The sequence below is a fragment of the Brassica oleracea genome, chromosome C4 (assembly GCF_000695525.1).
Source record: "Brassica oleracea var. oleracea cultivar TO1000 chromosome C4, BOL, whole genome shotgun sequence".
NCBI classification, from domain to species: Eukaryota; Viridiplantae; Streptophyta; class Magnoliopsida; order Brassicales; family Brassicaceae; genus Brassica; species Brassica oleracea.
The window spans coordinates 2,165,347-2,192,341 of NC_027751.1; the positions used below are offsets into that span (position 1 = coordinate 2,165,347).

The 26,995-nt window shown below is 36.3% G+C and overlaps 8 protein-coding genes and 1 non-coding gene across 11 annotated transcripts; 4 read left to right on the forward strand and 5 right to left on the reverse strand.

The window, feature by feature from the left end:
- The first annotated feature begins 2,037 nt into the window (after positions 1–2,037).
- LOC106337676 (E3 ubiquitin-protein ligase ATL41) lies at positions 2,038–2,987 on the forward strand. Its single transcript, XM_013776798.1, has one exon. The coding sequence runs from the start codon at positions 2,178–2,180 to the stop codon at positions 2,892–2,894; it is 717 nt and encodes a 238-aa protein (XP_013632252.1). The 5' UTR covers positions 2,038–2,177; the 3' UTR covers positions 2,895–2,987.
- On the reverse strand, positions 2,892–4,297 carry LOC106337677 (PLASMODESMATA CALLOSE-BINDING PROTEIN 5-like). Its single transcript, XM_013776799.1, has 3 exons — positions 3,747–4,297; positions 3,599–3,626; positions 2,892–3,238 (listed from the first exon to the last, which is right to left on the reverse strand). The coding sequence occupies exons 1-3, from the start codon at positions 4,093–4,095 to the stop codon at positions 3,073–3,075; spliced, it is 543 nt and encodes a 180-aa protein (XP_013632253.1). The 5' UTR covers positions 4,096–4,297; the 3' UTR covers positions 2,892–3,072.
- A 1,538-nt stretch (positions 4,298–5,835) lies between these two features.
- LOC106336889 (basic leucine zipper 34) lies at positions 5,836–7,979 on the reverse strand. The gene is made up of 4 exons (XM_013775857.1): positions 7,062–7,979; positions 6,858–6,948; positions 6,639–6,765; positions 5,836–6,275 (listed from the first exon to the last, which is right to left on the reverse strand). Exons 1-4 carry the CDS (start codon positions 7,592–7,594, stop codon positions 6,124–6,126), a joined length of 903 nt encoding a protein of 300 aa, XP_013631311.1. The 5' UTR covers positions 7,595–7,979; the 3' UTR covers positions 5,836–6,123.
- Positions 7,980–9,196: 1,217 nt separating this feature from the next.
- On the reverse strand, positions 9,197–10,386 carry LOC106340436 (glucosidase 2 subunit beta). 2 transcript variants are annotated; one of them, XM_013779312.1, is made up of 5 exons: positions 10,279–10,386; positions 10,084–10,197; positions 9,900–9,995; positions 9,628–9,825; positions 9,197–9,544 (listed from the first exon to the last, which is right to left on the reverse strand). In XM_013779312.1, exons 1-5 carry the CDS (start codon positions 10,382–10,384, stop codon positions 9,405–9,407), a joined length of 654 nt encoding a protein of 217 aa, XP_013634766.1. In that variant the 5' UTR covers positions 10,385–10,386; the 3' UTR covers positions 9,197–9,404. The 2 variants fall into 2 exon arrangements, with proteins under 2 accessions (XP_013634766.1, XP_013634765.1); XM_013779311.1 differs by having other exon boundaries at positions 10,084–10,200.
- A 270-nt stretch (positions 10,387–10,656) lies between these two features.
- Positions 10,657–12,924, reverse strand: LOC106336717 (transcription factor VOZ2). The gene is made up of 5 exons (XM_013775639.1): positions 12,732–12,924; positions 12,428–12,648; positions 12,139–12,351; positions 11,395–11,896; positions 10,657–11,318 (listed from the first exon to the last, which is right to left on the reverse strand). The coding sequence occupies exons 2-5, from the start codon at positions 12,638–12,640 to the stop codon at positions 10,840–10,842; spliced, it is 1,407 nt and encodes a 468-aa protein (XP_013631093.1). The 5' UTR covers positions 12,641–12,648; positions 12,732–12,924; the 3' UTR covers positions 10,657–10,839.
- A 2,024-nt stretch (positions 12,925–14,948) lies between these two features.
- On the forward strand, positions 14,949–15,812 carry LOC106341042 (transcriptional regulator SUPERMAN). 2 transcript variants are annotated; one of them, XM_013779859.1, is made up of 2 exons: positions 14,949–15,014; positions 15,108–15,812. In XM_013779859.1, exon 2 carries the CDS (start codon positions 15,132–15,134, stop codon positions 15,753–15,755), a length of 624 nt encoding a protein of 207 aa, XP_013635313.1. In that variant the 5' UTR covers positions 14,949–15,014; positions 15,108–15,131; the 3' UTR covers positions 15,756–15,812. The 2 variants fall into 2 exon arrangements, with proteins under 2 accessions (XP_013635313.1, XP_013635312.1); XM_013779858.1 differs by having other exon boundaries at positions 14,955–15,014; positions 15,103–15,812.
- A 2,397-nt stretch (positions 15,813–18,209) lies between these two features.
- Positions 18,210–18,280, forward strand: TRNAG-GCC. Its single transcript has one exon. It is a non-coding gene; the product is annotated as a tRNA-Gly (tRNA).
- Positions 18,281–20,004: 1,724 nt separating this feature from the next.
- LOC106341124 (LOB domain-containing protein 16) lies at positions 20,005–21,299 on the forward strand. Its single transcript, XM_013779945.1, has 2 exons — positions 20,005–20,487; positions 20,831–21,299. Exons 1-2 carry the CDS (start codon positions 20,185–20,187, stop codon positions 21,260–21,262), a joined length of 735 nt encoding a protein of 244 aa, XP_013635399.1. The 5' UTR covers positions 20,005–20,184; the 3' UTR covers positions 21,263–21,299.
- Positions 21,300–23,563: 2,264 nt separating this feature from the next.
- Positions 23,564–26,458, reverse strand: LOC106337014 (sn1-specific diacylglycerol lipase beta). Its single transcript, XM_013776033.1, has 7 exons — positions 26,309–26,458; positions 25,835–26,137; positions 25,578–25,765; positions 24,944–25,495; positions 24,779–24,849; positions 24,187–24,326; positions 23,564–24,101 (listed from the first exon to the last, which is right to left on the reverse strand). Exons 1-7 carry the CDS (start codon positions 26,346–26,348, stop codon positions 23,767–23,769), a joined length of 1,629 nt encoding a protein of 542 aa, XP_013631487.1. The 5' UTR covers positions 26,349–26,458; the 3' UTR covers positions 23,564–23,766.
- Positions 26,459–26,995: the final 537 nt, after the last annotated feature.

The window sequence follows — 26,995 nt, forward strand, 5'->3', positions numbered from 1 at the left end:
AAAGAGAGAGAGAGAGAGAGAGAGAGAGAGAGAGAGAGAGAGAGAGAGAGAGAGAGGCAGAAGAAAGGTATATGTGAAGCTTGTGAGATCTGTCTTACACTTTCGTGTGTGTTTACTTTGGTTCAGCTACTTATTATTTTGATGGCTTCAGCATGCAAATTCATCCCCTTGTTATCACACTCTTGTTACTTTCGCCAGCACTTGTCATGTCAAATAAAAATTTAGATCTTGGAGAAAATGAAATATAATTAGGAAAATTTACTGATGTATGGACCATATATCATTGCTTGGCAATTTTGAGGTGAAGACAAATTCAAATTTGCGAGAAGAACTGCTTAGATTGGAACAAGTTTTAGAAGATACCAAAACGGTTTCAAGTGAATCACCTCTACCGCTTCTTCTACGTTATCCCCATGTCATGTTCCATGTGCTTCCATAAATATTTGATTATTATTTATACATTATAGTAAAAATCCCTTTTGAGTAGTCCATTCAAGTTATATAATTTTGTTTTATAGCAAATGCCATTAACTTTGTAACTATAACGGGAATGTTATGAAGACATACATGTATATGGTGGCTTTCTAACTTTTTAGCGTTAATTACTAGAATGATCTATGTTTTAAAAAGAAAATATTAAAAAGATGTAGCTTTTACAATTTAAATTAGGTAATAATGATAAATTATAAACTTTGAAACAACTAGTAATGCTTATTAAATTTTGATTAGCAAAAAGTTATGGGAAATACTTAATGACAAAAATAATATGTTGTTTATAATTAAAAATTAATATATATTTAAGTAAGTGTGAAAACTCTATAACACATATTTAATATTTTTTTACATTTGTAGTTAGGCAATTAAAAAAATTATTTATTTTCTTGAAAAAATTGTTTATTAAACTTTGATTGATTAAAAATTATGAGAAATAATTAATCATAAAGATAAAAATATATTTATAATCAAAATTGTATATGTTTTGTAATTACTATTTGAAACGAAATAGTAATTAGCAAAGAGAGAAAATTCAGTTATGATATTTGTGTGATTAATTAACAACGTACACTGACAATCGAGAAAGGTCTTTTGTTAAACAAGTGTTAGTTGACTACTAGTGTGATATTAGTTGGAAAGTCTTATAAATTAAGCATTGAAATGATCATCCACTTCTTTACCAAACTCAAGCACTATGATCATCCACTCCTTTACCAACTCAAGCACTATGATCATCTACTCATCAAGCATTATGATCACCCACTCATTTACCAAATTAAGCACCATCTTTGTTATTTTATGTATTGTTGTTCACTATAAATACCATCACTCATCTCACTCTTTTGTACACCATAAACAAGAACAAGAGTTTATAATCAAAGAACCATTACATCTTCTTCTTCTTCTTTATAATAAACTTTCTCCCTCATATTAGTGTTATTTGCTTCCTACGGGTATTAAATTCTACTCTTATTTAAATTTCTCGATACTATAAATTATAAGTTATTTCATAACAGAATTATCATTTTTGTTGACAAAAAATCAAACTTATCATCTTTAAATTTTCCTGAATGCAATCTTATTTCATTGAATGTACCAAATTGTAATGCATGAGGAAGTCATGACTTTACTGGTCCTGCGGTCCACACATATTAGTTTTTTAATCAAACATCAAAAAGTTAAATATATACAGCTATTATATGTTTACATGTATGAATCTATCAGCTTAGGTGAACCGAATCGCACCATCCAAAATAACAAACTCTCCGTATACTGGATTGATGATAGACAATTAAGCCTACGTAACGAGCAACACCTAATACACTTACATCACAATAGGCAATTCAATCTACAACTTTGATATATTCCAAAAAACTTCCAAACCTATACCAATAATACATATAGTCTAAAATTGAATAATAGACCTAAAGTATATAAAAAATTTCTTGGTTCTTGAATAATACATATTGAACAATCCATATTAAGTCAACAAATGTGAATTTTCTAACCCCCTTTATAAGTATAGCTATCTCCTTGCATATTTTTCTTCACCCACCAACTAAAGTTATCAAACCTTTGAAAAAATATCAAAACAAAACATTTTAAAAATCCCTTTATTATTTATATAATACATGAGAAGTTAGTAACCATTTCTGTTCGTTCACTTTCCTTCCACATTCACAATGAGCTCCGACGATAGAGATCATTACTGGTTCAACCATCATGGTCATGGACACCACTCCTTCTGGCCTAACCCTTCTACTTATGACCGCAACAGCAAGATCATGCTCGCAGCAGTCGTCTCTTTATCAGCAGTCATCCTCTTCGTCTTCATTCTCCATCTCTACGCAAGATTCGTTCTCCGCCGCCGCAGAGAGACTTTCCGCGGCCTCCCCGTCGTCGTACGCCACCCTTTTCAGACGCCCAAACGTGGCCTCGACCCGAAGCTCATCGCTTCTCTCCCTAGTTTCACCGTCCGCGACGTGCCGTCGGCTACCGAATGCGCCGTGTGTCTAAGCATGTTGGAGGAGCAAGACACGGCTAGAGAGCTGCCGAGCTGCAAACACGTCTTCCATGTTGATTGTGTTGACAAGTGGCTCACCGCTTGCTCCACGTGTCCTGTTTGTCGGACTGAAGTTCAGCCAAGGCCGAGACTTGAGCCTGAGCCTAGAGAAGGACCAGTCGGTGGTGACGGTGCCTCCTCACCACCGACTGCTCCTCCGTTTTTGGACGAAGTCTCGTCGGTGGAAGCTGCGGCATCTTCTTCATCGGGTGAGAAAACAGCCGTGTCGTCAGTTTCACGATTAGATTCGTTTAGAAAAATCTTGACAAGGGAGAGATCATCGAACAGGATCAACCATTCTTGTGTTGACCAAGAACGTGTACCGGATCATGTATAATGCATATAACTCATACATACGTCGATAAATTTTAATTTTATACACTGTAGGCCTTGAAACTCTGTTTTTTTTCTCTGTGTGGATATTTTTTGTGTAATGGAACAATATTTATATGCTAGTAAAAAGATACATCGTGATACTAAAAAGGGTTAGCTTCAATTCAACAACGATGTGGTTGCTAAAAGTGATGATTGATCATAACAAGGCCTAGAATGATGAAAGGCAACGACCAGATGCTGCTGAAGATCCGTCCCGCTCGGTTAAAATCTGAGGATTCTTGTGCAGTTGTTCCCTGCGTTGAAGTGGTAGCAGCATCCACTATATTTCCATTACTCACCCTCTTACTGAAACATAGACTTCAAGCGCATGAGTCATGAGTGGACTATTTCTCAATTAAACGAACAACGTGTACATTTCAAATGTTCTTTCCACTTATAGTAAGTTCATTTATTCTAAAACCGTAACTAGTGAAACCCATCAACTAAGAATCATTACAAAACATCAGATCTGAATTCAAATTAGGACCAAAACAGCCTGAAACTAACATTAACTTAATTACCTTGAAGGGAGTTTGCATGTTCCTTGACCTGAAAACAAACGAAAGCACCAAACTTTAAAATCGAACTTTATTTTCCATAACAAAAAAAAAAAAAAAAATATAATTTTCCTGTCCCTATTGATGAAACTAACATTAACTTAATTACCTTGAAGGGAGTTTGCATGTTCCTTGACCTGAAAACAAACGAAAGCACCAAACTTTAAAATCGAACTTTATTTTCCATAACAAAAAAAAAAAAAACTATACTTTTGCTGTCCCTATTGACCCATATTTAAAAAAGGTGGAAGGTTTACTAGGATTAAGGGAAGTAACAGCTGCACTGTTACTAAAGTTGCAAGCTTCATCTTCCGGACCATTCTTCAGGTAATAGTTATTAAAAACATACGACGCCGTTTTCACTATATCTGACGGATCGTAGCAAGGCCCACCTTGCTGGATCCCGGCGCAGTCGGTGCCACCGGGACCACAAGCCCAGTCGATTGCTGCTTGAAGAGCCGAATCTTCTGCGTTGTTCTTCGCCACGCACCAGAGATCCGTCTCTGACGCCTGTCCATTGAACTGCGCAGTAGTGACGGTGATGACGAGGGAGAGATGCATTAGGAGGTAGTGGAAGTGAAACTGAGAAGGAGTATAACCAATCATTTTAAGACGGAGATTTCGAAGTGGAGTTAGAAGTGAGTGATCGGTTATGGAAAGATCTAACAGTTTCTGTAAGAAGAGGAAGACGAAGAGTAAGTGAATCTGAAAGAGGCAGAGTTTTTGGAGTTTTGACTCTTTTACCGGTTATTGAACTCGGTAACTTCCGGTTAAAATCATTTTGGGCCGTTTTAAAACCCTCTGACCCATATACTTAAAATTGAGTCTTTTAACTCCATAAAGGATTTTGATGAGGTGTAATTGGTTGGACTCCTTTAGCTTTAATTTTCTTGGGATCAGAAGTTTTAATTTTTGTTTAATTCTTTAGTTTCTATCTATAGCCATAAAAGTTATTGATTATTATTTATTTAATTTTTAAAGTTACAGTTAAAAATAAAAGTAGTTGTATAAGCCAAATTTTCTAAAATATTATATAGAAAGTTGTTGAAAAAGTATTGATGTGAAAATATTTTTTCTTTTATTCATTTAATTCTTACAGCTACATCAGATATAATAAATACATAAAAAATCTGACTAAAATCCAGTATATTTTGGGGTAAAATAAGACATAACAAGTATATCAGTTATCAATTTATTTTATGAACACTACTCTTCTCAACAATATTTCGATTGTTTCTGAGTTGGAACGTGTTGACTAACAAAGTTACAAAAATGTACGTGAATTCAGGGGTTTACATTGAACCCCAAAAACAAGAAGGCAATGGAATGTGTCCCGTTGTTAAAACTGAATTTCCAGGCGTTGGAGCTTTCTTTGTTTGTAGTTCAAAAAAAAGGAGCTTAATTTCTTTGTTAAAGTTATTTCTCCGTTGTGAACATCTCATATAATAGTTAAAAATAAAATAGTTAAAAATGACACTATATCATTGTCAGTTATCTATTGTCTTCATTGGTCCAATGAGATTCCATGCTACCATTTGCTTAAAGAATCTTCAAACCCAAATCCTGAAAAATACCAAAAAGAATGAGAAAAAAGCAATCATGTAACGAGAACGCGTAGTAAAATACCAAAAAGAATGAGAAAAAAACAATCATGTAACGAGAACGCGTAGTGGTCCAGTGCAGGAACACATCACGTGAACTCACAGCTTAGCTAGCCTTCATATGTGTCCACACGCGTTCCTCTTTTTCTTTTGTTTCCTTTTCACTCGATAAGTTTAGCCTTCATATGTGCTGGTTGATAAAATTCATGCATTTATCTTTTCCTTGCATGAGTGGACATGCTATACGATTCTTATTCCTACCATCTAGATTATATATGACATCATCGACATACTATTTTCTTACTTAAATAGTAAAATGTCGTTAAATGACATATTCCTATATGTGTAAAAATTGTTGAGACAGAAAAAGGTGGTACAAGTAAGAACCATTTAATAGCTTCATATTATTTTTAGCCGTTCACTTATTTTTTTCAGTTTGTCATCGAAAATTGAGTTTCCAAAATAATTCAAACATTCTAAAGGTTATATTCATTGTAAATAGGGTTTTTGTTGAATAAATTTACAGTACATGCAGCAAACAAAAAAGAATATTAGTTTCTCTTTTTTAGTTTGTTTAACATATTTCTTGTTTAACCGATCTAATAAACTATCGAAAAACCAATCTAATAAACAAACTGGAACAATGTTTCTTTTTTTTAGAAGAAATGTAATATAGATAGAAGATGATGAAAACAACTATTTAGAATGAATCTTAATTAGTACACAAATCCTTGTACACTCCAAATATATAAAAGCTTAACAAATCAACTAGTTCTTTGTATAAACAACAATTGATGACTCCCCTTACATTAACCCCACAGAAAAACGACATAGAATAAAAGATAAGATACATCGATATCAAACTGAATTCACCACAACTTTAAAAAATGGTGATAAGAATAAAAAAAATGCCGTCTTCTAATATATATTCCTGACCGAAATAAATTTTATACGGTCAAGAACCTTTTGCAAAGAAAAGTGAGTAGAATATTGTTGATTCTGATGACTTATCATACATTGAAGAGCTCCTCTTTTAATTTTCATTAGACGGCTTGATGTCAACGGCCGAATTAGCTACGGTTCCTGTGGCCTGTAAATGATTTGCATTATCCATTTTCTTGAGGCTTTGTTGTTGATACACTTCTCGAAGCCTTTCTATTTCCCTCTTCAATGCTTCTTGATGCGCTGCAAGTGATATATAAAAAAAGAGATAATTGGGTATGCTCATATACTATCAGTGATAATTGAATACCTCAACAGGAAAAAAATGAAAAAAAACATATTTAAAGAATATACATCAGACACGCAAAAACGCATACATCCTTATAGTGATAAAAAGCCACACAGTTGAGTTATGTATTGGCAGGGAAATATAAACTATTTTGTCATTAATTTCTAGTATATAGTTTTAAATACTATTTAAATATTTCTATCAAAAATTTGTCTTGATATAGTTTTATATACTATTTAAAATATTTAATTTGAATTTTGTTTCATAAATTTAGGGAAATTAATAGATGTATGAAATTAAACCGTAAAAAAAATTACCGTCTTTGAAAATTTTGTCTTGGGCTAAAGCAGCGATTCGTTGCTTGAGAGAGCTGTTGTCCACGTTGAGAAGCAAACGCTGATGGTCCAAGAACGCAACTCTTGGCGATAACACTGACACTTCCGCCTTTAATATCATTTTTATAACCAAAACGATTTAAGATTGCAATCATATTAAATTATTTAAACAGGCTATGAAACTGTAAAATGTAAATGTACCTGCAATGAAGTAACGCTACGTTCGAGCTCCGTGATATATTGCAGTTTCCTCACCCTTGATCTCTGTGCTGATTGCCGATTTGCTAATATTCTGTAGAAATATTATTATTGATCGACGTGACGTTAATTTCAGTTAATATCTGTACGTGCATGCATGATCTTATGTTTGCAATAGTAAGACGGTGAATATAAATAAAAATTTACCTCTTAACCCTTTTGGGATCAAGAATTCTGGTGACTGAGCTATCGCCTGAATTGTTATTTGACGCCGCACCGTCCTCAGGCTCCGTCTTGCACTGGCTGTGGACCTCGTCGTTTTTATGTTTCATATTATGATCGGACGGTGGTTCTTTGTCGCCGTTAAAGCTGTTATGATCGGACAACGTGGATGTATTCGAGGAAGAGCCAGTGGTCCCCGCATTGTTGTTGTTATGGGAAGGATTATTATGCAAGTCGTTGTCGTCCTTGAACATGGACATGAATTGCTCATCGTCGAATTTATCGAAGTGGTTGTTTTGGGTGCTACCGTGGCCTCTGACGAATGGAACTTCGAGGAAAGCGATGGAATCACTTATGGAACGACGGTGGTTTCCACGGCGACAAGCTGAGAAGTCGAGGAACTCGTCTACCCATGAAGGGTTTTGTACGGCGGTTGAAGCGGTTGCGGTGAGGTTTTGGGAAGAGAAATCAGGCCAATGTGGTGTCATGTTGGGGATTTTAGGAGGGAGTTGTGCCATTGAAGATAATTTCTATATTTTATCTAATAAAAAGAAAAGAAGATCGACCTTAATCGTAGTTTCTTCAAAAGAAAACAAATATGAATTTACAAGGATTTAGGAGTTTAATTACAATAGAAAAAACGTTAAAACCCCTAGAATGTAAACAAAGGAAAGAAAGAAAAAAAATCGAATTCGAGGCAAATGGAAAGTGGAATCAGATCAATAACGTCCTAAACCATATGAAGATGGATAAATAAAACTAAAGGAGGAGAGGAAGAAGGGGAGTAACCAAAATGGCTATGTTTAACAAATAGTAGCTATACAAATAGAAGGGAGAGAAGATGTGGGATAAATAATGAAGGAGACATATAGATAGAGAGTGAATGAGATGTATAAATGTAAAAAGAACATAATGAATTGGATGTGATCAAAGTGTTTTTATTACCTCTGAGTAAGGTCACATGGGGGGTGGGGGGGGGGGGGGGAGATGGAGATCAGACAGCTATGGAACAGCTGTCTTGAGACAATGGGCTAAGGTATCAATGGTATTACTGTAAAGTGCAAAGTCTCCTCCATTGATTAAAAATCTATGTAAGAGATTTTGGAGAGGAATCAAAGCAAGCATGTGTCCTTGTGTCCCTTTGTTTTTTTTTATAGTTTGCTTAAAATAGTCATTCTCACTATCTTAATGGACCTTCTCAATTCCTCACTCGTCCACCGATTTTCGATACCCGGGCGGATTGTGCTATATATGGTCGGTGTTGCTTTCGATCGCGAGTAAATGTGCAATTTTTTTATAGAAATTTGATGCTTTTCTAAAATATTTTAATATTCTTTTTATATAATAACTATAGTTTGTGACATAACATATATTTGTAAACCATAGTCAATTATGTAATGAGAGATTATAAACCTAGGTAAATGAAATAGATGATTACATGATCAATGAGAAGCATACAGTTATATATAGATTTCAGTGAAATAAATCAACATGACTTACTCATCACACGTTATATATGGGGATCATATCATCCATCACATTCTCTTAATTATTTTCTCCACCAATTGAATGGATTCTCTTGTCACTAAATAAATATCCATAAAATCAATGATATAATGAAAGGGAGAAACAATGTCGAGAGGAACAGTAAAGTGGAGTATATAGCTGTGAAATCAAAGCAAATGAAGGAGGACCATGTGATTTATTTTGTGTACTATTTTTCTCTATATTTGCTTTGTCCCCAGACCATTCGCACAAGTAGGGCACTTGGTCATTATTTCCTTTTCAAGCTTTCGTATTCTTTTCAATCATATAGTTTCGGACTTTCGGTATGTACGTGTGTTAATCTTCAGCTAGTATTCTAGGTCAGGGATAATTACTGAAACATGTTCAGTTAACTCTTTCTCTAAATGTATGTCGAATACTAATGAAACCATTTCTTTTATAAGAGAAAACGAAGAAATAGTGACAATACTTCTCAATATTCACAGTCTATACTTCTCAGTAATATACAAATATTCATCTCGTATTCATGATGGTGAACCTGATCATTGATAGATACTGTATTGTTAAGTAATGTAAATTTTAATGTAACATTTAAATCATACGAAAACCTTCCGTATCTTGTACATTGTTTACCCTTGTACGATAATATACGCGATCACAAATCACAACATGATTTTTGTTCCTTCCAATTCTAATTTTTTAACATATATTTTCTTGTCCGAGCGAAGGCAATCCTCAAAGCAAACAAGACATGAAAACAAAGACTGAAATTGCGTAAAAGATTCAAAAAAACTATGTAATAATCAAAGAGTTTCCCTAGAGTTAGTTAGCTGATCTATTGGGATGCACACTCTTCAGCAGATAACGTCTCCTCTTGGAAGACCGAACACGACGCCTAAGCATCCACAAGATCACCAAGAAACCGATCAAAACAAACTGAAGGGCGAAGACAAGCTTCATACCTGCAGATAACAAACATTTTGGGGTTTTTCGTATGCCATTATCAAACATAACAAATTAGCTTTATGCATGCAAAAAGAGAAACCTTGGAGATTCTTGACCATGTCTTGAAGATTCGCTATAGTTATCGAACTATTCGGATCGGTTGTTGCAGAACCGAGTTGCCTGTCAATAGATTTACGTCCGGTTCTAGGTTTGTAGATGTAGTTAACGTTACCACCCATTACACATGTGTTGGGACAACTAATGCTACTCTCATACTCGTCGCTTCCATCGCAACAATCTGAGAAATACTAATGCCAATCAATGCACTGAACTAAGAGAGCTTAAACGACAGCGTTTTAATTATTTACTGACCACAGATCCGATCGTTCACACGAGAAGAGTAAACAAACTTTGGAGAACTTCCTATGTTCCGACAGTAGAATTTGCCGTTCGGACATGCCGAAGTTCCTGAAGTACAAAAAAAAAAACATGACGTCATCAATGGATCTACAGAAAATGATCAGATCTTTATCTGGGCAGCTATAAAGTTACGTACCAGGCTCATCGGTGCCGTCGAGACAGTCGCAGAAGTTGTCGTTGAGACGGTCTTTAGGGAATGATTTGGAACCATCTTTGCATCTGATTATATCTGACTCGAAGTATTTTTCATCTGCTTTAAGAAGAAGAGCGTGAGAGGAATCAGAGATCTAAAAGAAAAAGTTTCTAAATTTGTCAATCGAAGAAATCAAACCTAATGGATGAACTCCGACGAGGGGAGTGGTTGAGGAGTTGACGGAGACGACGGCGAGTAAAAAAGACGACACGTAGTGCAGCAGTGTAACTTTGTTTCTCGACATGTTTGCTGTTTTCCATTTTCCAGTTTCGTTTATGTTCGGTTACTGAAAAAATACATTGACTCGTTGGTTGACCCGCGTAAATAATTTAAACGCTGTCGTTTTAGTTAAAGTCGCCGGACTATTGATAAGTGGGCTTTTGGCTTCAAATATTTCTGTTGGGCCATACTACCCATTAATACTTTTATTCCTTGGTTCCGACCAATTCACTGTTGAGTGAAACGACATCGTATAGTCTAAGAACAGAAGAACGTTGGAATACTGAAACATGATACAAGAGAGGTCACAACTTTTTTTTTCTTTTGACGAAACCCCAACGGTTTGGGACGAGAAGCTAAACTTTTTTTTTACAAAACATCAAGAAAAAAGGGCAAAGATCAGACTTCTCCCTATTAACACCATCAAAGAGGTTAACTATAATGATCCTTATCTATCTCTCTCATCAGATACTAAAACCATCACGTCTCTCCAGTTAGATTGCCAGTTGCTGCTTTAACTCCTTTGGCAGCCTTTGCACGACCTTTGGTTGTGGGAGAAGGTTTGTCTGAAGCCGCCTCAGGTGTCAACTTTCCCATCTTCTCCATCTTCTTCTCCAGATCAGCTAGAGGGTCTTTTGCAACTTTTCCTTTGGGACTCTTCTTTCCGTTTGTTAGCTTCAGCTCTAGCCTGTATAAGGCGCACGCATCGGACTCGTTGATCTGGTACTCGAACAGATGCCACTCGAAGGGACCAGGAGGCTGTGGATCCATGTAGTAAGATCTTTTCTGGCCTTCTTGCTCTTTCATCAGCTGTTTTCTTGACTCATGCCACCCTCGTCCGCTGTAGTCTGGAAGTGATCTCTGCTTTCTGTTTCCGCTATCGTATGCTCTTCTAGGTTTGTCGAAGAAGAGCCATTCTCTGATCGTTTCGCCCTCAACCAGCTCAAGATGAAATAGCTCTGCAAGTTAACAAAACGGAGACAAATGGTTTCTCTTCTCAGAGACAAAAAGAAGAAGACAAGCAAGCACTCTCACCTGCTGCGTTCCACGGGCATTTTGTGTTGACAGCTCCTTCACAAACCGGGATGCCAACGTTCTTACCCAGAGTCTTTGCACGAAGAGCATCAATCAAGAGATTGTCTTTCAGACTAATCCCGCCTGGTCTTAAAACAGGTGCCGTGCCAGGTGAATCCTCAGTCAGAGCTAGATTCCCATGGTAGTCACTGCAGTAGTCCATGTACCAGTCAGATCCGTGAGCAGGCCTTGTGCAATCCCACAGCGCACACTTTGGTCCCAGAAAGGCAGAAGGAGGCACGCGGACACTTGATGGAGTAGTGAACTCAGACTCGTCGGGAACATCGAGCTTAACCGAAGGGGTGCCGTTGTTGAATTCCTGGCGCACTTCTGAGAGATGGTAATCCAGCTGAGAAGTTATATCCAAGTGGCTGAGCTTCTGGCCATGGAAATCAGGAGCGGTGTTTATGCTTGGATCAAACTCTTGAAATGCACAATGTGTTCCCGAGTTATTAACAGCATCCTGCGAAACAAAAAATAAGAACTGTAAGAAATAACAAAGCTAAGACAAGAATGCAAAATATCAAACAGAATACAGAATCAGTGGTGTTACTGTAACATCAATGAGACATATGGTTAAGCAAAACATTATAGAAGACACTTTAGATAGATCAAGACTATCATAATCTCAATTAATCTGACCCTACAAACTTGTGCTACCCAAAGGAACGTTGTAACCAGGCTTAAAACAATAGCTAAGCTCACCTCAAACCCACCCAAGAAGTTCAAATCAAAAGAGCTTTGATCAAAAGGCTCAGCAGCCCACTCCAAGTGTCCCGGAGAACACAACCCCTGATCAAAAGCATCCGCCTTTGATACAGTATGTTCTTTAAACGAGCTAGTAGCATCATCCTCTTCATCATTAAGCTTCAACAGACGAGCAATCTCCTCAGAGAAATCCCTAATACTCCCCCCACCCTGTCGTCATAACATTATCAAAACCAAACAAAAGTCACAATCTTTTTTTTTAAGGTGATGGAGGAGTAACACGAACCAGAAGAGAAGACTCCGGAGACGGAGCGCTGAGCTCAGCTTGCCACTCGCGGAGATTCTGAGAGATCTGAGCCTCCAGAACCGCGTGATCGTTAACCCTCCCTTCTTTCCTAGCGGCTTGGAGATGGGAGAATCTCTCCTGGAGTTGCATTAGCTTCTCCACCAGATTCTGGTGGGACGAAGACACGCACGTGATCTTCGGATGGTTTGACATCTCAAAACCTAATCGTCATCTCAGCCCTAAATTAGAACTCGAATCGGACAAAAAAAACCCTAAAAATTGAAATCAATTCAAAGAGACTCACGTTTTTTTTTTGTAATTCAAAGCAAGTTATTGCTCGGAAGGAGAAGAAGGAAGAGGAGTAATCGGGGTGATGATGATGTGGTGATGAAGAGAGTTTATACAGCGACGAAGAAGAAGAGGGAGGAAGGAGTCATCAGAGGGTCGACGACTATTTTTTTTCTTTCGATGTTTTGGTTTGATTCGGAACTTTCCTGCGAATGAAAAACCCGACGGTTTGATTTAATATTTACCAGGCCCATTTGTGGTTTGCTATATATCAGGCCCATTTGTAAATTCGAAAAAATGGAAATATGCCAGTAATATCAGCTTCGGCCGAACAAATACTCTCTCAGTTTCAGTTTATATATACATGTTTTAGAGTTTTTGAATATATTAAGAAAACACTTAATTTTTTTATATTATATGCATTATTTTTTGTGATTAGCTATTTTCCATAATTTTCAGCCAATCAAAGTTTAGTAAACACAATTAATATTTTCGAAGTTCACAATTTAATTATCATTATTACATGTATTGAAAAAGTAAAATATGTATCTTTTAAAAACAATTTTTTTTTTTCTAAAACATAGATTATTTTGAAACGGATAGAGTATCAACTTTTTCAGAAAATAATATTTCAATAAAATTTTAATTTCATATTTTATTAATGTAATCAAATTTTGTACAACTGAAAGAGGTTTAAATGGAATATTACCCAAAAGGTTTGAAAAACAAGTAAGAAGAAGAATTCAGTATTGTAGCTGCAAAAAAAAAGTTGACAAGTGAGAGTGCAGTGGTGTTGTCAAACCCGTTTCTTGATTCCTTTTCCACTGCGGAGGTTAGTGGTCTGATCTTTTCTTTTATTCGTTTACCACTTCAACGGAGGTGAAGATTATAAGCTTTGACAAGCTCACTGGAAGCCAAATATTTTAGAAGTGACATAAAAAGTCTTCGGCGCACATGAAAGAATGAGGTGAATTTTATCTTCTAGTGGTCATCGTTTATGGTTGAAAACGATGTTTAAAGATTTTAGATCCGGATTAGCGGAAGGCATCGGAAATTTGAGTTGAGCTAAGCTATTTTATGAAAATTTTGATTTGGATGATTTTGTTCGAATCGAACTTATCATCGGATCTTTATTCCCGTTATCCGTCTGAATCAATAAAATTGTATATTTTTGAAAGAAAAAAATTCCAAGTGAATTTTGTTTGTGACGCATTAATTTAGTGTTACTGGGTTGGTTAATTAGTTCAACGACAAATGTAAGTTTGTTAATTAATAGGTATAAGCTGCCATAACTCTTTAAGGACATCAGATGGTCATTGTCTATGTCCTTAAAGCATTTCACAAGCCTTGTTTATTTCCTTTAATGATATACAGTTTCTACTTAATTTGCTTTGTTTTGGCCCTCCACCACCGCAATATACCCATCTCTCAATACCAGAAGAGGAAACGTGTGTTGTTGATGCATTTAACATATAACTATAGGTATATATTTAACTACTCCCCCGTTTCAATATAGATGATGTTTTAGAAGATTTGTTTTGTTTCAATTTACACGAAGTTTTGAGATTTTAAGGAATTTTTGAGATTTTAAGGTTAATTTTAATTTTATTGGAAACTGTTCAACCAATTAGATTTTACAGTCTTTTTTATAATTGGTTAACTGATTTTAAAATTATATCTTTAAAATATTTTTCTAGAGAAATGTAATTTTCTTAATTTTTGTGCACTATTACAAAACATCAAGTATTATAAAACGGAGGGAGTATTTTATATGTGTATACATAATGATTAATGAAGAGAATTGGTGGAGCCAAAATGGAATATGATGAAAATGAAGTGGCAAGTGACATCCTGCAATATATTGTCACATAATATTAATGCAACACAGAGTCTCCATACCACAGTGACATTGGTCTCAAGTAACTTCCAATTATAGTAATAAGCAGACACGTTGTAGGTATGAGCATCATGAGTAAGTAGCCTCCATTCAATTCCTCTCTCTCTCCTCTCTTTGTTTATTAATCATGAAACTACTCTTTGTCTCTTTCTTTATCATTTCTACTCATCAAATCTAATCGATCATAGCTGCCTAGCTATACTCATTATTCTCTAATATATCTGACCAAACATGTAACAGACTTAAACCCTAATAAATGATCGTCCGTACACCAAAAGACACCCTCAAGTAAAGATAAAACCACCTTCTCGTTTCTTTCCCTTTGACTCTATATAACACAGCTCCTCCATAGCTCTTCTTCCTTAGATCCTCAGCAAACTCATAAATCTCTATCTATCAACGGTTTTTCTTCCTCTACTCTTGTTTTTTCTTACTTCCGAATTTTAGTATATACTCTCCTTATATAACATCCTTTGATTATATCTCGCAGGGCAGTATCATCAGCATCTGTTAGAGACTATGAAGAGGACACATCTGGCAAGTTTCAGCAGCAGAAACAAGACCCAAGAAAAAGAAGAAGGAGACACTAATGGTAACGACAGAATCATCATGAATCACTACAAGAACTACCAAGCAGGGCTGATCCCGTGGCCTCCCAAGAACTACACTTGCAGCTTCTGCAGGAGAGAGTTTAGATCTGCTCAAGCACTTGGAGGGCACATGAATGTTCACAGAAGAGACAAAGCAAAACTCAGACAGATACCTACTTGGCTCTTTGATCCTCACCATCATCACACACCTGTTCGCAACCCTAACCCTAATCTTAACTCTTCTTCTTCAACAACGCTAGCTCATCATGAGCCTTCCCTACTCAACAAGATATCCATAACTACTCGGTTCGATATTTTGGATAATGCTACTAGCTATGAAGGTTTGATGGTGGAAAGAGAGAAGAACAATAACAATGTACGTAGCAGAGATCTCAAGAAGACTGCCATGGATTCATGTCATGCTGCAAAATGTGAGATAAGTCGTGGAGATCTGATGAACAAGAAAGATGGAGTCATGGGGTTGGAGCTTGGGATGCGTTTGAGAAATCCCAAACAAGTTCTTGATTTGGAGCTTCGACTTGGGTGCCTTTAAATAACTTTGATTAATAATTTAACTACAAGATTTATGTAAGATTGTATGTATAGCTGAGCAGTGAGCAAGAGATTGTGATTGCATTTAAACAAGAATCTATTTTCCGTATTTCTCCATGTGCTTTTACCAAGTGTTGATCAAAAATGAATTTGTAGTTTTTCTTATTCGTATTTTCCACATGGTAGAAATTGTATTGATAAACAAACACCAACGGGCTGCTTCTAGGCAAACCTCCTGGCTGTCTCCTAGGTCACTAGGAAGAAGAATGGAGGGAAATTCATACTAACTGCATTGAGTACACTTTGTCTTTTTTATAATTGGTCTTTAACTCTATTTTCAACCCTCCCATACGTATAACATGTAAAAATGAAACTGTATAAGTATAAATATAGTCAGCATATATTAATGGTCCATAAATACGTACTAGAATTACGTGAAGTAGGAGCTAGAAAAGATTAGAGAAAGTGGGTTGCATCTGTATGCGAGTATTAAGAAAGGAAAAAGTGATAAAGATTGCATTACTATAGAGATGGGTTGATGAGACACAGACGCATGCGACAAAGTGGTACTATGAAACATATAGAGATGGATGATGATCAATTGACTCAGGAATAGTTAATGTTTTCATCTTTTACACTCACCATCACAAATAGTGCTTAGTTTTGTATATAATTATATTTACTGATTCTCATGCATGTCACCGATTCACTTCATGATGCGTGTGTTAGATTATAAAAGAAAACATTTTCAAAAAAAAATCTCTATGTTGTTCCAATACAAACATTTTGTAACTGAGAAATAAATGGGAGTACATGAGGATTGAGGATCAGTAAATATGAAGTGTATTCCTTTTTATGCATGGCTTGTGATTAACACATCAGTGCTTTTTGGCCATGAAACTCCATGCCAACTATATGTATGTATGTACATACGTTATATATTAATAATGAATGTACATAGTACATGCAGATCAAGAGCCAAGAATGTAGGAGACAAGATTAGAAAATTATAAAACAAGTGATGTGAAGGAAAAAAGAAAATGGAATGTTTGGTCAATACATTTGGGATGTTTGTGGTTTCCATAAACAAATTTAATCTGACATTTTACATCTTTCCCAACAATTTTCCAATACATCATTACCTTTCCCTTTTTAGAATCTATCACTTTCCTCTGTAATCTCTACCTCCCGTTCAATTCTTCCCTTATCTGTGAATAATAGTTACAATGAGTTTATTTGTGTTTGAGTGATGTGAAAGGTGAGAGTTTCATGATGTACATGTTATATTTATTTTTCTTACATATATGCCCCCAAGTTTATTATTGTCATAATAAATAAAAAGGCAATCCAAGTCTCACATCGTGTATTAGACAGAATAAAGTCTAATATATATAGCTGGTCCAATTCTACTTAGTATGAGGCCTTTTGGGAGTAACGAACCAAAAACAAATCCGTGAGGGCTTAGGCCCAAAGCGAACAATATCATACTAAGCGAGGGATTGGACATCTGGTGACGGACATTTGACTCTAGTTGAACGTCTGGCCTCCAGCACGGGCGTCTGGCCTCCAGCACGGGCGTCTGGCCTCCAGCACGGGCATCCGGTCTGGCTCTAGTAGAGCATCTGGCCCAGGAGTGCATCTGGTCCGTCACAACAGATTGGTATCAGAGCCAAGGTTCTGTGGTCCTTGGTTTGAGGGGAGGATTGTCATAATAATAAATAAAAAGGCAATCCAAGTCCCACATCGGATATTAGACAGAATAAAGTCTAATATATATAGCTGGTCCAATTCCACTTAGTATGAGGCATTTTGAGAGTAACGACCCAAAAACAAATCCGTGGGGGCTTAGGCCCAAAACGGACAATATCATACTAAGCGAGGGATTGGACATCTGGTGACGGACATTTGACTCTAGTTGAGCGTCTGGCCTCCAGCACGGGCATCCGGTCTGGCTCTAGTAGAGCATCTGGCCCAGGAGTGCATCTGGTCTGTCGCAACAATTATATTTCTTTCAATAATTGCTTTCTTTGTCGATTCTAACTATAATATCTTTTATTTGGCTGTTATTTCTAGTAATAGTGAGGAACTGATTTGAGCAAACCCATATTATTTGGCAAAAACTGTTTAAACTTATAGGATTTGTTAACTGTCCAGTCACATTGACTTCTGTCTCCATCTCAAGATCACATGCTTCGAGTTATGTCGTCTCACCCGTTGTTTCCAACCCAAGAATCTCTTTTGTTTTGACTGAGGTGATTGATCTCTCGAACGTGTGACATACATAAGTATACAGTAATTATAATATACGGTTTTTTTTTTTACTTTCCCCAACATAGATTATAATGCAATCAGATGTGAGAAACTTTGTTAACTTCCACCAAAGAGCAAAAAGAAAATAAGTTGTACTGTTTAGAGTGGAGAGAAGATTAGTATGTAATACACAATTAAGCACAAAGCACCAGTGGTCTAGTGGTAGAATAGTACCCTGCCACGGTACAGACCCGGGTTCGATTCCCGGCTGGTGCATTTTTTGATAGTTACATATTTATTGTGAGCCACGCTACTAACTGCATTTGGAGGTACTTTTCAGTTCGTAATCAGTAAACTACTTGCCTTCGCAGAGGGGATATGCTGGAGGAACCTTTGGAGTTTTGTTTTGCGATAAAGGAGTTTAGACTTGTATGTTACCGTAAATTACAAGGTTTTAACTGCTGACATACTTGCATGTTTCGACTTTAATCAAAGATGGAAAAGATTCTACTAACATATATTAACGAATGTTGTTTATAATTTTCGGTTGATGAATTGGAAAAAGTGGCTAATGAGTAATGCACTATTACTAACTATAATCATATCCACGTAAACTGTAAGAACACGAGCATTAAGTGAAAGTCACATGCACACAATATCCTAGTTGCATCATATCAGACGATCTCTCTCTCTCTCTCTCGTGTGTACAAAATCCGTAAGTAAATTATATTAATTCTTTTGGCTAGTAAATCATTATTGAACTTCTGATAATCTCCTCAGGTGATTTGAATCCTAGCTAGTCTGTACCAGCTACAGACTCAGTCTATATAACCAAATATTCCTAAGCCACCTAAGCAAATCCAGCACAATCAATCAGTTTTAAGAGCTTTTGTGTTTTGTTTTGTCATAAAGGGAGTTTTTATAGCTTTTAATTATGTTATTAACAATTATACTAACAAAAATGCCCTCCAAATACATTAATGGCATTAGCATTTGTCGGTACACCTTTACCGGCATTTGCCGGTTTGCCCGTTCTCCTCACGTCACGACAAACAGCGGCAGTTCCAATGTCCGGCGTTCGGCGGAAGAACTTATTATAAATGTTTTCTTCTCAGTTGAAAGATTAAAGAAAGAAAGATGATGGAATATAATAGTTAATTAATTGAGTTAGCTTTGATGAAACTCCAGAAATCAAACGTATACGTGTATAAAATAATACGAGAAAGGTGATAGAAGACCTACGACTGCCACATTACTAAGAATTTGGATATTTTTCTGTGGAAATCCACGAATGAAAAGAATGAGAAGTTGGACTAATTTAATTAATATCCAATAATTGATTAAAACTTACACTATTTTAATAAAAAAATATTAGTCCCATGTTGCAATCTCCATTGTTGATTGTCTCCTTATAATCCAACATGTGACCCTCCATTGTCTACCGTTCACACCCTTTGGCTAACTCGAAAAATTTGGGACATTAATTGCATTCTTTTATTTTAAAATGAAATTTTGTGCAAGCAAATTGATTTTTGATATCATACATAAGGAAAATCCTCTTATACATTTGTATGTATACTATCTTAAGTTCATGATCGTTCTACTGAATACATCTAGTGTCTTTATTATGTGGGTTTCCTTTAAAGGTTTTTACATGTCGCATAGATAAATCTTCAATACTATCTGAGTTTCAAACTTTCAAACCAATAGCGTTTGTTTGAGACACTGGATTATAAGAAAATGTATAATGTTCATCACATATTACAAATTTCTAAACGAAATAAGTAAAGATGGACATGGTAGACCAAAAAACAAATTAAAATTGTATCATATTATATGTGTTTGTAAATGATCATTGAGTGAACCTACAAAATAAGTCGGCCCAAGGAAAAAGACCTATTCTCTTTCATCAAAATGTCACTATTATAAAATCCACCCAGAGGCACCAAACACTTCTCCATCATCATTGCATTTCTTTTTCTTTTCCCCAACCACTATTTCCTAGTTCGCTCGTGCACATCTCTGACGATCCCAATTCTAAAATCATAACTTCTTCCAATCTTTTCAACATCTTAAGAAACTACAAAAACGATACAGAAAATAACAAAACAAGAGACTCCTTCTTTCTTTTCCTTTGTACAAGATAACATAAATTCATCACCGTTTTGTTTGTTTAGCCGATGGCAACTTCCGGTAACGGTACAACGGCAGGGACAGGTTCACCGTGTGGTGCGTGCAAGTTCCTGAGGAGGAAGTGTGCATCGGATTGTATATTCGCACCTTACTTCTCATCGGAGCAAGGAGCAGCAAGATTCGCAGCTATTCACAAGGTGTTTGGAGCCAGCAACGTGTCTAAGCTCTTGCTCAATGTCCCAATCCATGATCGATGTGAAGCTGTTGTCACCATCGCCTACGAAGCTCAGGCTCGTCTTCATGATCCTGTTTATGGCTGTGTCTCTCACATTTTTGCCCTCCAACAACAGGTAGTATAGAGATATTCTATAGATAATGATATAGAATATCTTTATAGGTAGTAAATTGATTGAGCAGTCACTAGTAGTCCATCAATTTTTATAGTCCAGATTTTCTATGGTAGTTGATTGATATGATATTTAGTGCATGGAGCTAGATTTCCAAGACAATCTTGACGTATTTGTATCATCAAAGTTTCTCATAAAAACGTTTGTTTTCACACTAGTTTTTTTTTCAAATACTAAATTAATTTTCAATAAATTTTTATTATAGTTTATAAAAAACGTTACAGCAATCAGTCATCGTTTGAATCAATTTTGTTTAACAATCAGCGTTTGATTTGTTTATACATAGGTTGCTTACTTGCAAGCACAAGTTATGCAAATGAAGGCACAAATCGCCGGCCATCAGACGTCAGCTGCCGGAGATCTAAGAAACAGCTCAGGAAATACTCACGAATTCACGACTTGGCAACAATCTAGTGGCTCTCCGATCTGCTGTGCGTACGCGACACCATATGACCATCATCATCCTTACTACGGTCACGTAAACCCTAATAATCAGGTCTCGCCACAGAGCTCGCTAGAAGAATCTTTAAGCAGCACGAGCAGTAACGTCACTACTACAGCTAACGTGCGAGAGTCTCATCAGACCGGAGGTGGCGTATACGGTCACGGTGGGTTAGGGTTTCACGAAGGATATCCTAACAAAAAGAGATCAGTTAATTATTGTAATAGCGATTTAGGTGAGCTTCAGGCTTTGGCTCTTAGAATGATGAAGAATTAAGATAAGATGGTGACTACTTATGCGCAGAAAAAAATGAGATGTTTTTCTAATTTTGACAACAAACAACAAATCATAGCAATACATTTGGATGTTACATGCTATCATCAATAAACATGTTTGCATGCCTGTTTGTTTTGCACGTGGTGGCGATCGCGGCTAACATTAATCGTTAACGACAGGGAGTATAGTATTTAGTTTGTGGTTGCTTGTTTAACGACAGGTTTCTATAGTGATTTGTTCAATATTGATGTTTCTGTTTCAATAATGTGAAATTCACGCACAATGATTGCTTGTCTTAGATTTTCATAAACGTTAAAAATAAAACGAGTTCAGAAGACGTAGCTAATTGAGGAATGACCACTCGACAATAACCTATTGTTTCTTCCATGAAAAACTACGCAAAGAAGGTAATGCATGTTGCACAAGCACAGGGAAAAGATATGAGGATTCACTAAATTTTCATAATCCCATAACTTGTAAATATAATAAATGCAGACGTGTGTGCCATCCAAGGGTTGACTTCGATTCACACGACACACTTATTCATTATATGCATGTTTATTTGGCTGGTTACGAATTATTTTCTGTGTGGAAGTCTGGAAGGTAATACAGACTTTAATTAGAGTATAGATGTTCTCCATCTTTGGCAAAAAAAAGGTAAGCATAAATCACAAAATCAACAATGGTTTGCGTGTTTAGTATTTTAACTATTTATCTGTAGCATCTATATGAAGGCTAAAAGGTATATGGTCTAAACGATAAAAAAATAAAAGTCAACTTTATTTTCAGTACAAGAAACTAATTTTATAAGGAATCTATATAAAGATGAAATCAAACTGTTGATAAACAAATCTCTCTAGAAGAACATTTGCAGAACATAGGAGGGATGTATATTATGGTTGTCTGTCAGAGAAGCAAAATAGCAAATTATCGAAAATCATTTCATCTAGAAATTTATTGCTAATATATCAATCGACCACGCATTAATCGTGCATTTAATAAACATGCTTACCTAACATGTAAGCACCAATCCCCCATGTAAATAGTAGTGGCCTTATTCGACAAAATGTTCCCTAAATTGTATGCAAGCTTTTAAATTCAATTCATTTTAATGATTTTTTTTTATTTTGCTTTGCCAACTCTAATCAGTCTCATCCATTTCTAACCCAATTCCCCACCAAGAAGCTTCCATTGTTGTCCACACCTAAGGTCACAAGTGCTCTTTTAGTCTTTTGAGAAAGGACTTTGTGGTTTGTAATCTCGAGGTAACCTAATCAAATGCATTTTAAACAAGTTATTATTAATAGAAAAAAAAAAACAAGTTTAATTAAGAAGCACCTGATCAACACTTCGCGAAGACGTTCATTGATTACTATATCAACATGTTGGATAGATGGAAATTGTTCCCAAACCAATTTTTTGATCAAAAGGTTATTATTGAGACATGTGAGTTATGAACAATAACTCGGCGATGCATATGCTTATTAAATATTATCCGAACTCTTCGAGCCCATTACCAAAGACCAAACTTGTTAATTCTTTCTAATATTATAAAGAACAGATCGAAAGAACTCAAGAAGGTGGTCAAAGCATGATATCACCACTTAGATATTCATCAAGAAACGTATGTTAGTCATTCACATATTTCGATGTATTTTTAGTAAAAATACATTAAAACAACACTGAGAAAAAGAAAAAAAAGTTCATGATCGAAGATTCATTGGATTTAGCATGTATACTACTATTATTATTTCTTAAATAGTAATTTCGCCATCGTAGTGCGTTTATTTTAAGCTCAGTGACGAGTAAACTGACATGGAACAAACACGAACTGTAGTCACTTTGTCGAATACAAATTATACAATAGTGGACTGAAACGGCAGAAATTAGCGTACGCGGGCCCGTAGCTTCAGTGTACGATCAAAGTCTTTGACCGTTGAAATATCACACTTGTGGCTAGGCGTGGACATTCAGATCCTCGGATTAGGTTCAGATCGGATCCGTCGGATCCGGATCCTTCGGGTCTTAAATATTTACCTTCTGGAGATTCATGTTTCACAAAGCCACCTGCTTGAACTTTTTTGTTGGGATTGGGTGTTAATTATGTGTTGAATATGTACATTAACACCCTAACGTGGCATATAACAACGGTTAAAGAGAAACAAAAATGACTACAGACCCCAGATTGAGTTAAAACATTTTTGTATTATGAGGGATGATGCATATTATCCGTTTGTTCGGCACAAACCAATACTAATGCAAAGTATATTCTTATGTAAGTAAAAAAAAGGTAAAACCAACTAAAGGCAGGCAGCTTATCACGAAGCAGTGATAAACTGATGGTTTATTCTTAAAATTGTTTGCATACAAACTGTTATCATTGAACCATACACACTCTTCAAAGTGTAGTAAAACTGACAACTTATTCTTTAAAACTGTTAGAAAAAATTTAAAAAATGTTTGCAGACAAACTAAACATTGCGTTCTAACAAGAGATGATGAGATCACTTAGATCTCTTGTTAAAAATGCTTTCGTCGATGAAACCAGGAAACCCTTTGAGCACATCTCTTAGAGCGTAGTAGTGGCTATCACATTTATGGTCTGTAATGAAATTACCTGAGAGAAGTATCCTCTGAAAATGTTGTCCTGGATCTCTCTTCCATAGACTAAAGTATTCTACTTTCTTCCCTGCCGAGCTTTTCATGTTCCCTCTAACGTTCCTCATCAGATAGTACACCGCGCCAGGTACATATAACTCTTCTGGCAACTTAACAACATCTTTAGTCGTAGGTTCAGTGCTCAAAGAATCAGACTGATGGTTCTTGGATGAAGGGAGTTCTGGTCAGAAACAAGACATAATGAGATTCATGAAGCGTTGATACGTCTTCATGATTCTAGTGATTCAGTGTTCAAGTTGTATTACCTGGAAAGTCGTTCTTGTTTCCAAATTTTGCATACTCAGAAACTTTACGAGCTGCGTCTTGCACAGAGGAGACGACTTGTTTGGCGTTTGTTACCAGGTCTAATACGCTCTTCCACTCTTCCTTCTCGATCACACTTGTCCTGGATTTACAAAATCATGGCGGTAAACAAAGTTATTGTAGATAAGAGTAATGAAGTTCCAAGAAGCAATGTTCTAAAAACTGGTATAAGTTGGTATAGGCTGCGCCTGTACATCTATCATAACCGAAACGATTTTCTTAAATCCGATTTATGTCGGTTTAAACCGATTAAAATAGGTTTAAATCGATCTAGACTAGAGTAATCTAAATCTGTCAAATAAAACTATAATGTTAATGTAAATTCACAAATTTGTCGAATTTCTTCTTTATAGTTCATCAAAATAATTTTATAATTAAACCTAAAAATTTAAATATCTAATATAAATAAATAAATTATCTGTTAACCCATGTTAAAACACATAATAAGCTTAGTAGCTAGTCCTATTCAAAGCGCCTTGTTACCGCCTAACTATTTCTTTTGAACTTGAACCTTGCCAAGAAGTGTTTGCTTACCAATCTGTCTGAAGGATTTCATCTCTCAACCTCGCCAAAGAAGCTTGACTCAGTCTCGGTATAATATCATCCTGAAAACGGCAAAAAACACTGAGAAGTTTCCAAAAAACAAGAGAGTAACTAACTCTCAACAAAACTTAACCAAGAACAGTGTTTACTTCCGACCTGCATCACAATAGTCGTCACAAACTCAGAGCAGTTCTCCGCAAGCTCCTTGGAAACACAAGGAGGCGTCGCATATCCAACCGCTGAAACGATCTCACCGTCAAATCCCAGCTCCTCCCTCGGCATTTTCCTCAGCATAATCGCCATCAAAGAAGCTATAGCACCTCCCAAAGAATGACCAACAAGCCTCAACTTATATCCCTCGTATCTATCTAAGCACCTTCTTATAGTCTGCAACTCGTGATTAAGAAACCACCGTGCAGCCTCAGCGGTTCCAAAGTGCGTTGAGTAGCCTTCAAACGTGACCTCATCATCGCTTGAAGAGACAATATCAGTGATAAGATCATAGATAGTATGCGTCCCGCGTATCCCAAATACCACAAGCTTCCTCCTATGATCAACTCCCACGTAGTAGCCAGGCCTCATAACACTTGAATCTTTCACGAATTTAAGAATGTTGTTCTCTCGTAGCATGGTGTTCTTAGCAAGACCACTCACACTGTCCCTGTAACAACCTTTGGCTAACTCCGCGTTGTATATGAGATCAGAAACCTGCAAAAGAGAGAGTTACTTAAGAGTTTTGGTAAAAGGGATATAGTTATCTTAAGTAGAATAATGTATTTTTTTTTCTTACTGTAGATTCTGAAACAACTTGAACGCCCTTCACGTCTTCAAAGGGAGACAAGGATGCTTGTCTAAGGTAAATAAGATAGAGACCTATTGTGAGATCACCGAGAGTCCAACCTTCGATCCCTAGCTTACTCTTCTGAATACTAGCAATGATCTCAGACAAAGATCTACTACCAGGAGCTGATTTCTCTCCTGGAGAGATCAGAACACACACTATCTCAGCAATGGAACCAAGAATCAAGAATCAAGAACAAGAACTACCTGTTGGAAGAGCCCATCTACGTAGTTGAGTAGCTGGCTCAAGTGCTTTGGTGAGCCAAGCTAAGTCTAGTTTCCACTTTCCATCACTTGTGTCTTCATCACCAGAGCTATCACTGTCCATTCCTGACTCAATTTGTCTCCTATTCTCCAACTCAGACAAGTTTGGCGTTTTGTTGGGCTCATGTGAATCTTCTAACTCCTTGCCTGATGATTCTGGTAAACGTGACTGAAACCGCTTGATTACACTGTAGAGTACTCCTTGGCATAGCTCTCGTCTCTTCTTCAACGGTGAATCATGCACAACTGAAAAATAATAATCCTTTATATAAAAAACTGAAACTTTCTCCAATAAAGTTCAAAACTTTCATATCAAAACATATATTAAAAATACTAAAAATTCGAATTAATCAAGTGAATTTCTCAATGTTCAACACTCTAATGTTTAAGAAGGGTGAGAGTGTAATTAGAGCTTACAGAATTTCCAAAGAAGACGATTCAGTGACTTGTTAGCCATTGGTCGTGGCAAGAGAAAAGTGAAACTCCGGTGGTGCCTGCCGCGTTAGCTAACACGCTAGGCCGAGCATATCGGGAAAACGGAAACGGAGGAAAAGCACTGCTGCACACAACCGACTCATCGAGAGTTTTCCAAGCTTCTAAAAGAGTTATTGGGCTTAATTGGGCCTAGTCTCGGCCCATTATAGTCGGGTAAGTGTACAGAATAGGGGTATTAACGTCTTTCGACTGAAACTTCCACCAAGGGTTATTAGGGTTTGGGTATGTACTTTTAAGAACAGAGGCTCAAAGCAAATCCTCTGTTTTGATAGAGGAAAGATGCAATACTAACTGTAATGTTTTATTAACAGGCGACCAAATCAATCAAACCGCTTATTAGATTTGAAATGCAACAATATTAACAGTTGTGACAAGAGATAGAATCAACTAATTTAGATCTTTACTTTGCATCCCTATATATTAATTGAGAAGCATTTGAAAAATTAGAACTTTAATTTTGTATTAATTAAAAAAAACTTCAAATTCTAGGTGGCATTCTAAATGCCTTCTAAATTTCATTTCAAAGAATTTTAGAGCATCTAATATAAAGTATAATTTAATTTAATGGTGTCACATTATTCCATAATTATATAACACTAGAAAACATTA

What these genes read in the sequence shown, in the direction of transcription:
- LOC106337676 (XM_013776798.1), top strand. Translation starts at nt 2,178, where the DNA reads ATGAGCTCCGACGATAGAGATCATTACTGGTTCAACCATCATGGTCAT.
- LOC106336889 (XM_013775857.1), bottom strand. Translation starts at nt 7,594, where the DNA reads ATGGCACAACTCCCTCCTAAAATCCCCAACATGACACCACATTGGCCT. An exon ending in GATCCCAAAAGGGTTAAGAG is followed by an intron (nt 6,949 to 7,061) that starts GTAAATTTTTAT and finishes ATATTTCTACAG; the next exon opens with AATATTAGCAAATCGGCAAT. An exon ending in AGACAAAATTTTCAAAGACG is followed by an intron (nt 6,276 to 6,638) that starts GTAATTTTTTTT and finishes TATCACTTGCAG; the next exon opens with CGCATCAAGAAGCATTGAAG.
- LOC106341124 (XM_013779945.1), top strand. Translation starts at nt 20,185, where the DNA reads ATGGCAACTTCCGGTAACGGTACAACGGCAGGGACAGGTTCACCGTGT. An exon ending in TTTTTGCCCTCCAACAACAG is followed by an intron (nt 20,488 to 20,830) that starts GTAGTATAGAGA and finishes GTTTATACATAG; the next exon opens with GTTGCTTACTTGCAAGCACA.
- LOC106337014 (XM_013776033.1), bottom strand. Translation starts at nt 26,348, where the DNA reads ATGGCTAACAAGTCACTGAATCGTCTTCTTTGGAAATTCT. An exon ending in AAGTTGTTTCAGAATCTACA is followed by an intron (nt 25,496 to 25,577) that starts GTAAGAAAAAAA and finishes TCTCTTTTGCAG; the next exon opens with GTTTCTGATCTCATATACAA. An exon ending in AAACAAGAACGACTTTCCAG is followed by an intron (nt 24,102 to 24,186) that starts GTAATACAACTT and finishes GTTTCTGACCAG; the next exon opens with AACTCCCTTCATCCAAGAAC.
- LOC106340436 (XM_013779311.1), bottom strand. Translation starts at nt 10,384, where the DNA reads ATGTCGAGAAACAAAGTTACACTGCTGCACTACGTGTCGTCTTTTTTA. An exon ending in CGACGGCACCGATGAGCCTG is followed by an intron (nt 9,996 to 10,083) that starts GTACGTAACTTT and finishes TTTGTACTTCAG; the next exon opens with GAACTTCGGCATGTCCGAAC. An exon ending in CATGGTCAAGAATCTCCAAG is followed by an intron (nt 9,545 to 9,627) that starts GTTTCTCTTTTT and finishes TGTTATCTGCAG; the next exon opens with GTATGAAGCTTGTCTTCGCC.
- LOC106336717 (XM_013775639.1), bottom strand. Translation starts at nt 12,640, where the DNA reads ATGTCAAACCATCCGAAGATCACGTGCGTGTCTTCGTCCCACCAGAAT. An exon ending in ACTTCTTGGGTGGGTTTGAG is followed by an intron (nt 11,897 to 12,138) that starts GTGAGCTTAGCT and finishes TTTGTTTCGCAG; the next exon opens with GATGCTGTTAATAACTCGGG. An exon ending in ATGCCCGTGGAACGCAGCAG is followed by an intron (nt 11,319 to 11,394) that starts GTGAGAGTGCTT and finishes GTTAACTTGCAG; the next exon opens with AGCTATTTCATCTTGAGCTG.
- LOC106337677 (XM_013776799.1), bottom strand. Translation starts at nt 4,095, where the DNA reads ATGATTGGTTATACTCCTTCTCAGTTTCACTTCCACTACCTCCTAATG. An exon ending in TGTTACTTCCCTTAATCCTA is followed by an intron (nt 3,627 to 3,746) that starts GTAAACCTTCCA and finishes GTTTGTTTTCAG; the next exon opens with GTCAAGGAACATGCAAACTC. An exon ending in ACATGCAAACTCCCTTCAAG is followed by an intron (nt 3,239 to 3,598) that starts GTAATTAAGTTA and finishes TCTATGTTTCAG; the next exon opens with TAAGAGGGTGAGTAATGGAA.
- LOC106341042 (XM_013779859.1), top strand. Translation starts at nt 15,132, where the DNA reads ATGAAGAGGACACATCTGGCAAGTTTCAGCAGCAGAAACAAGACCCAA.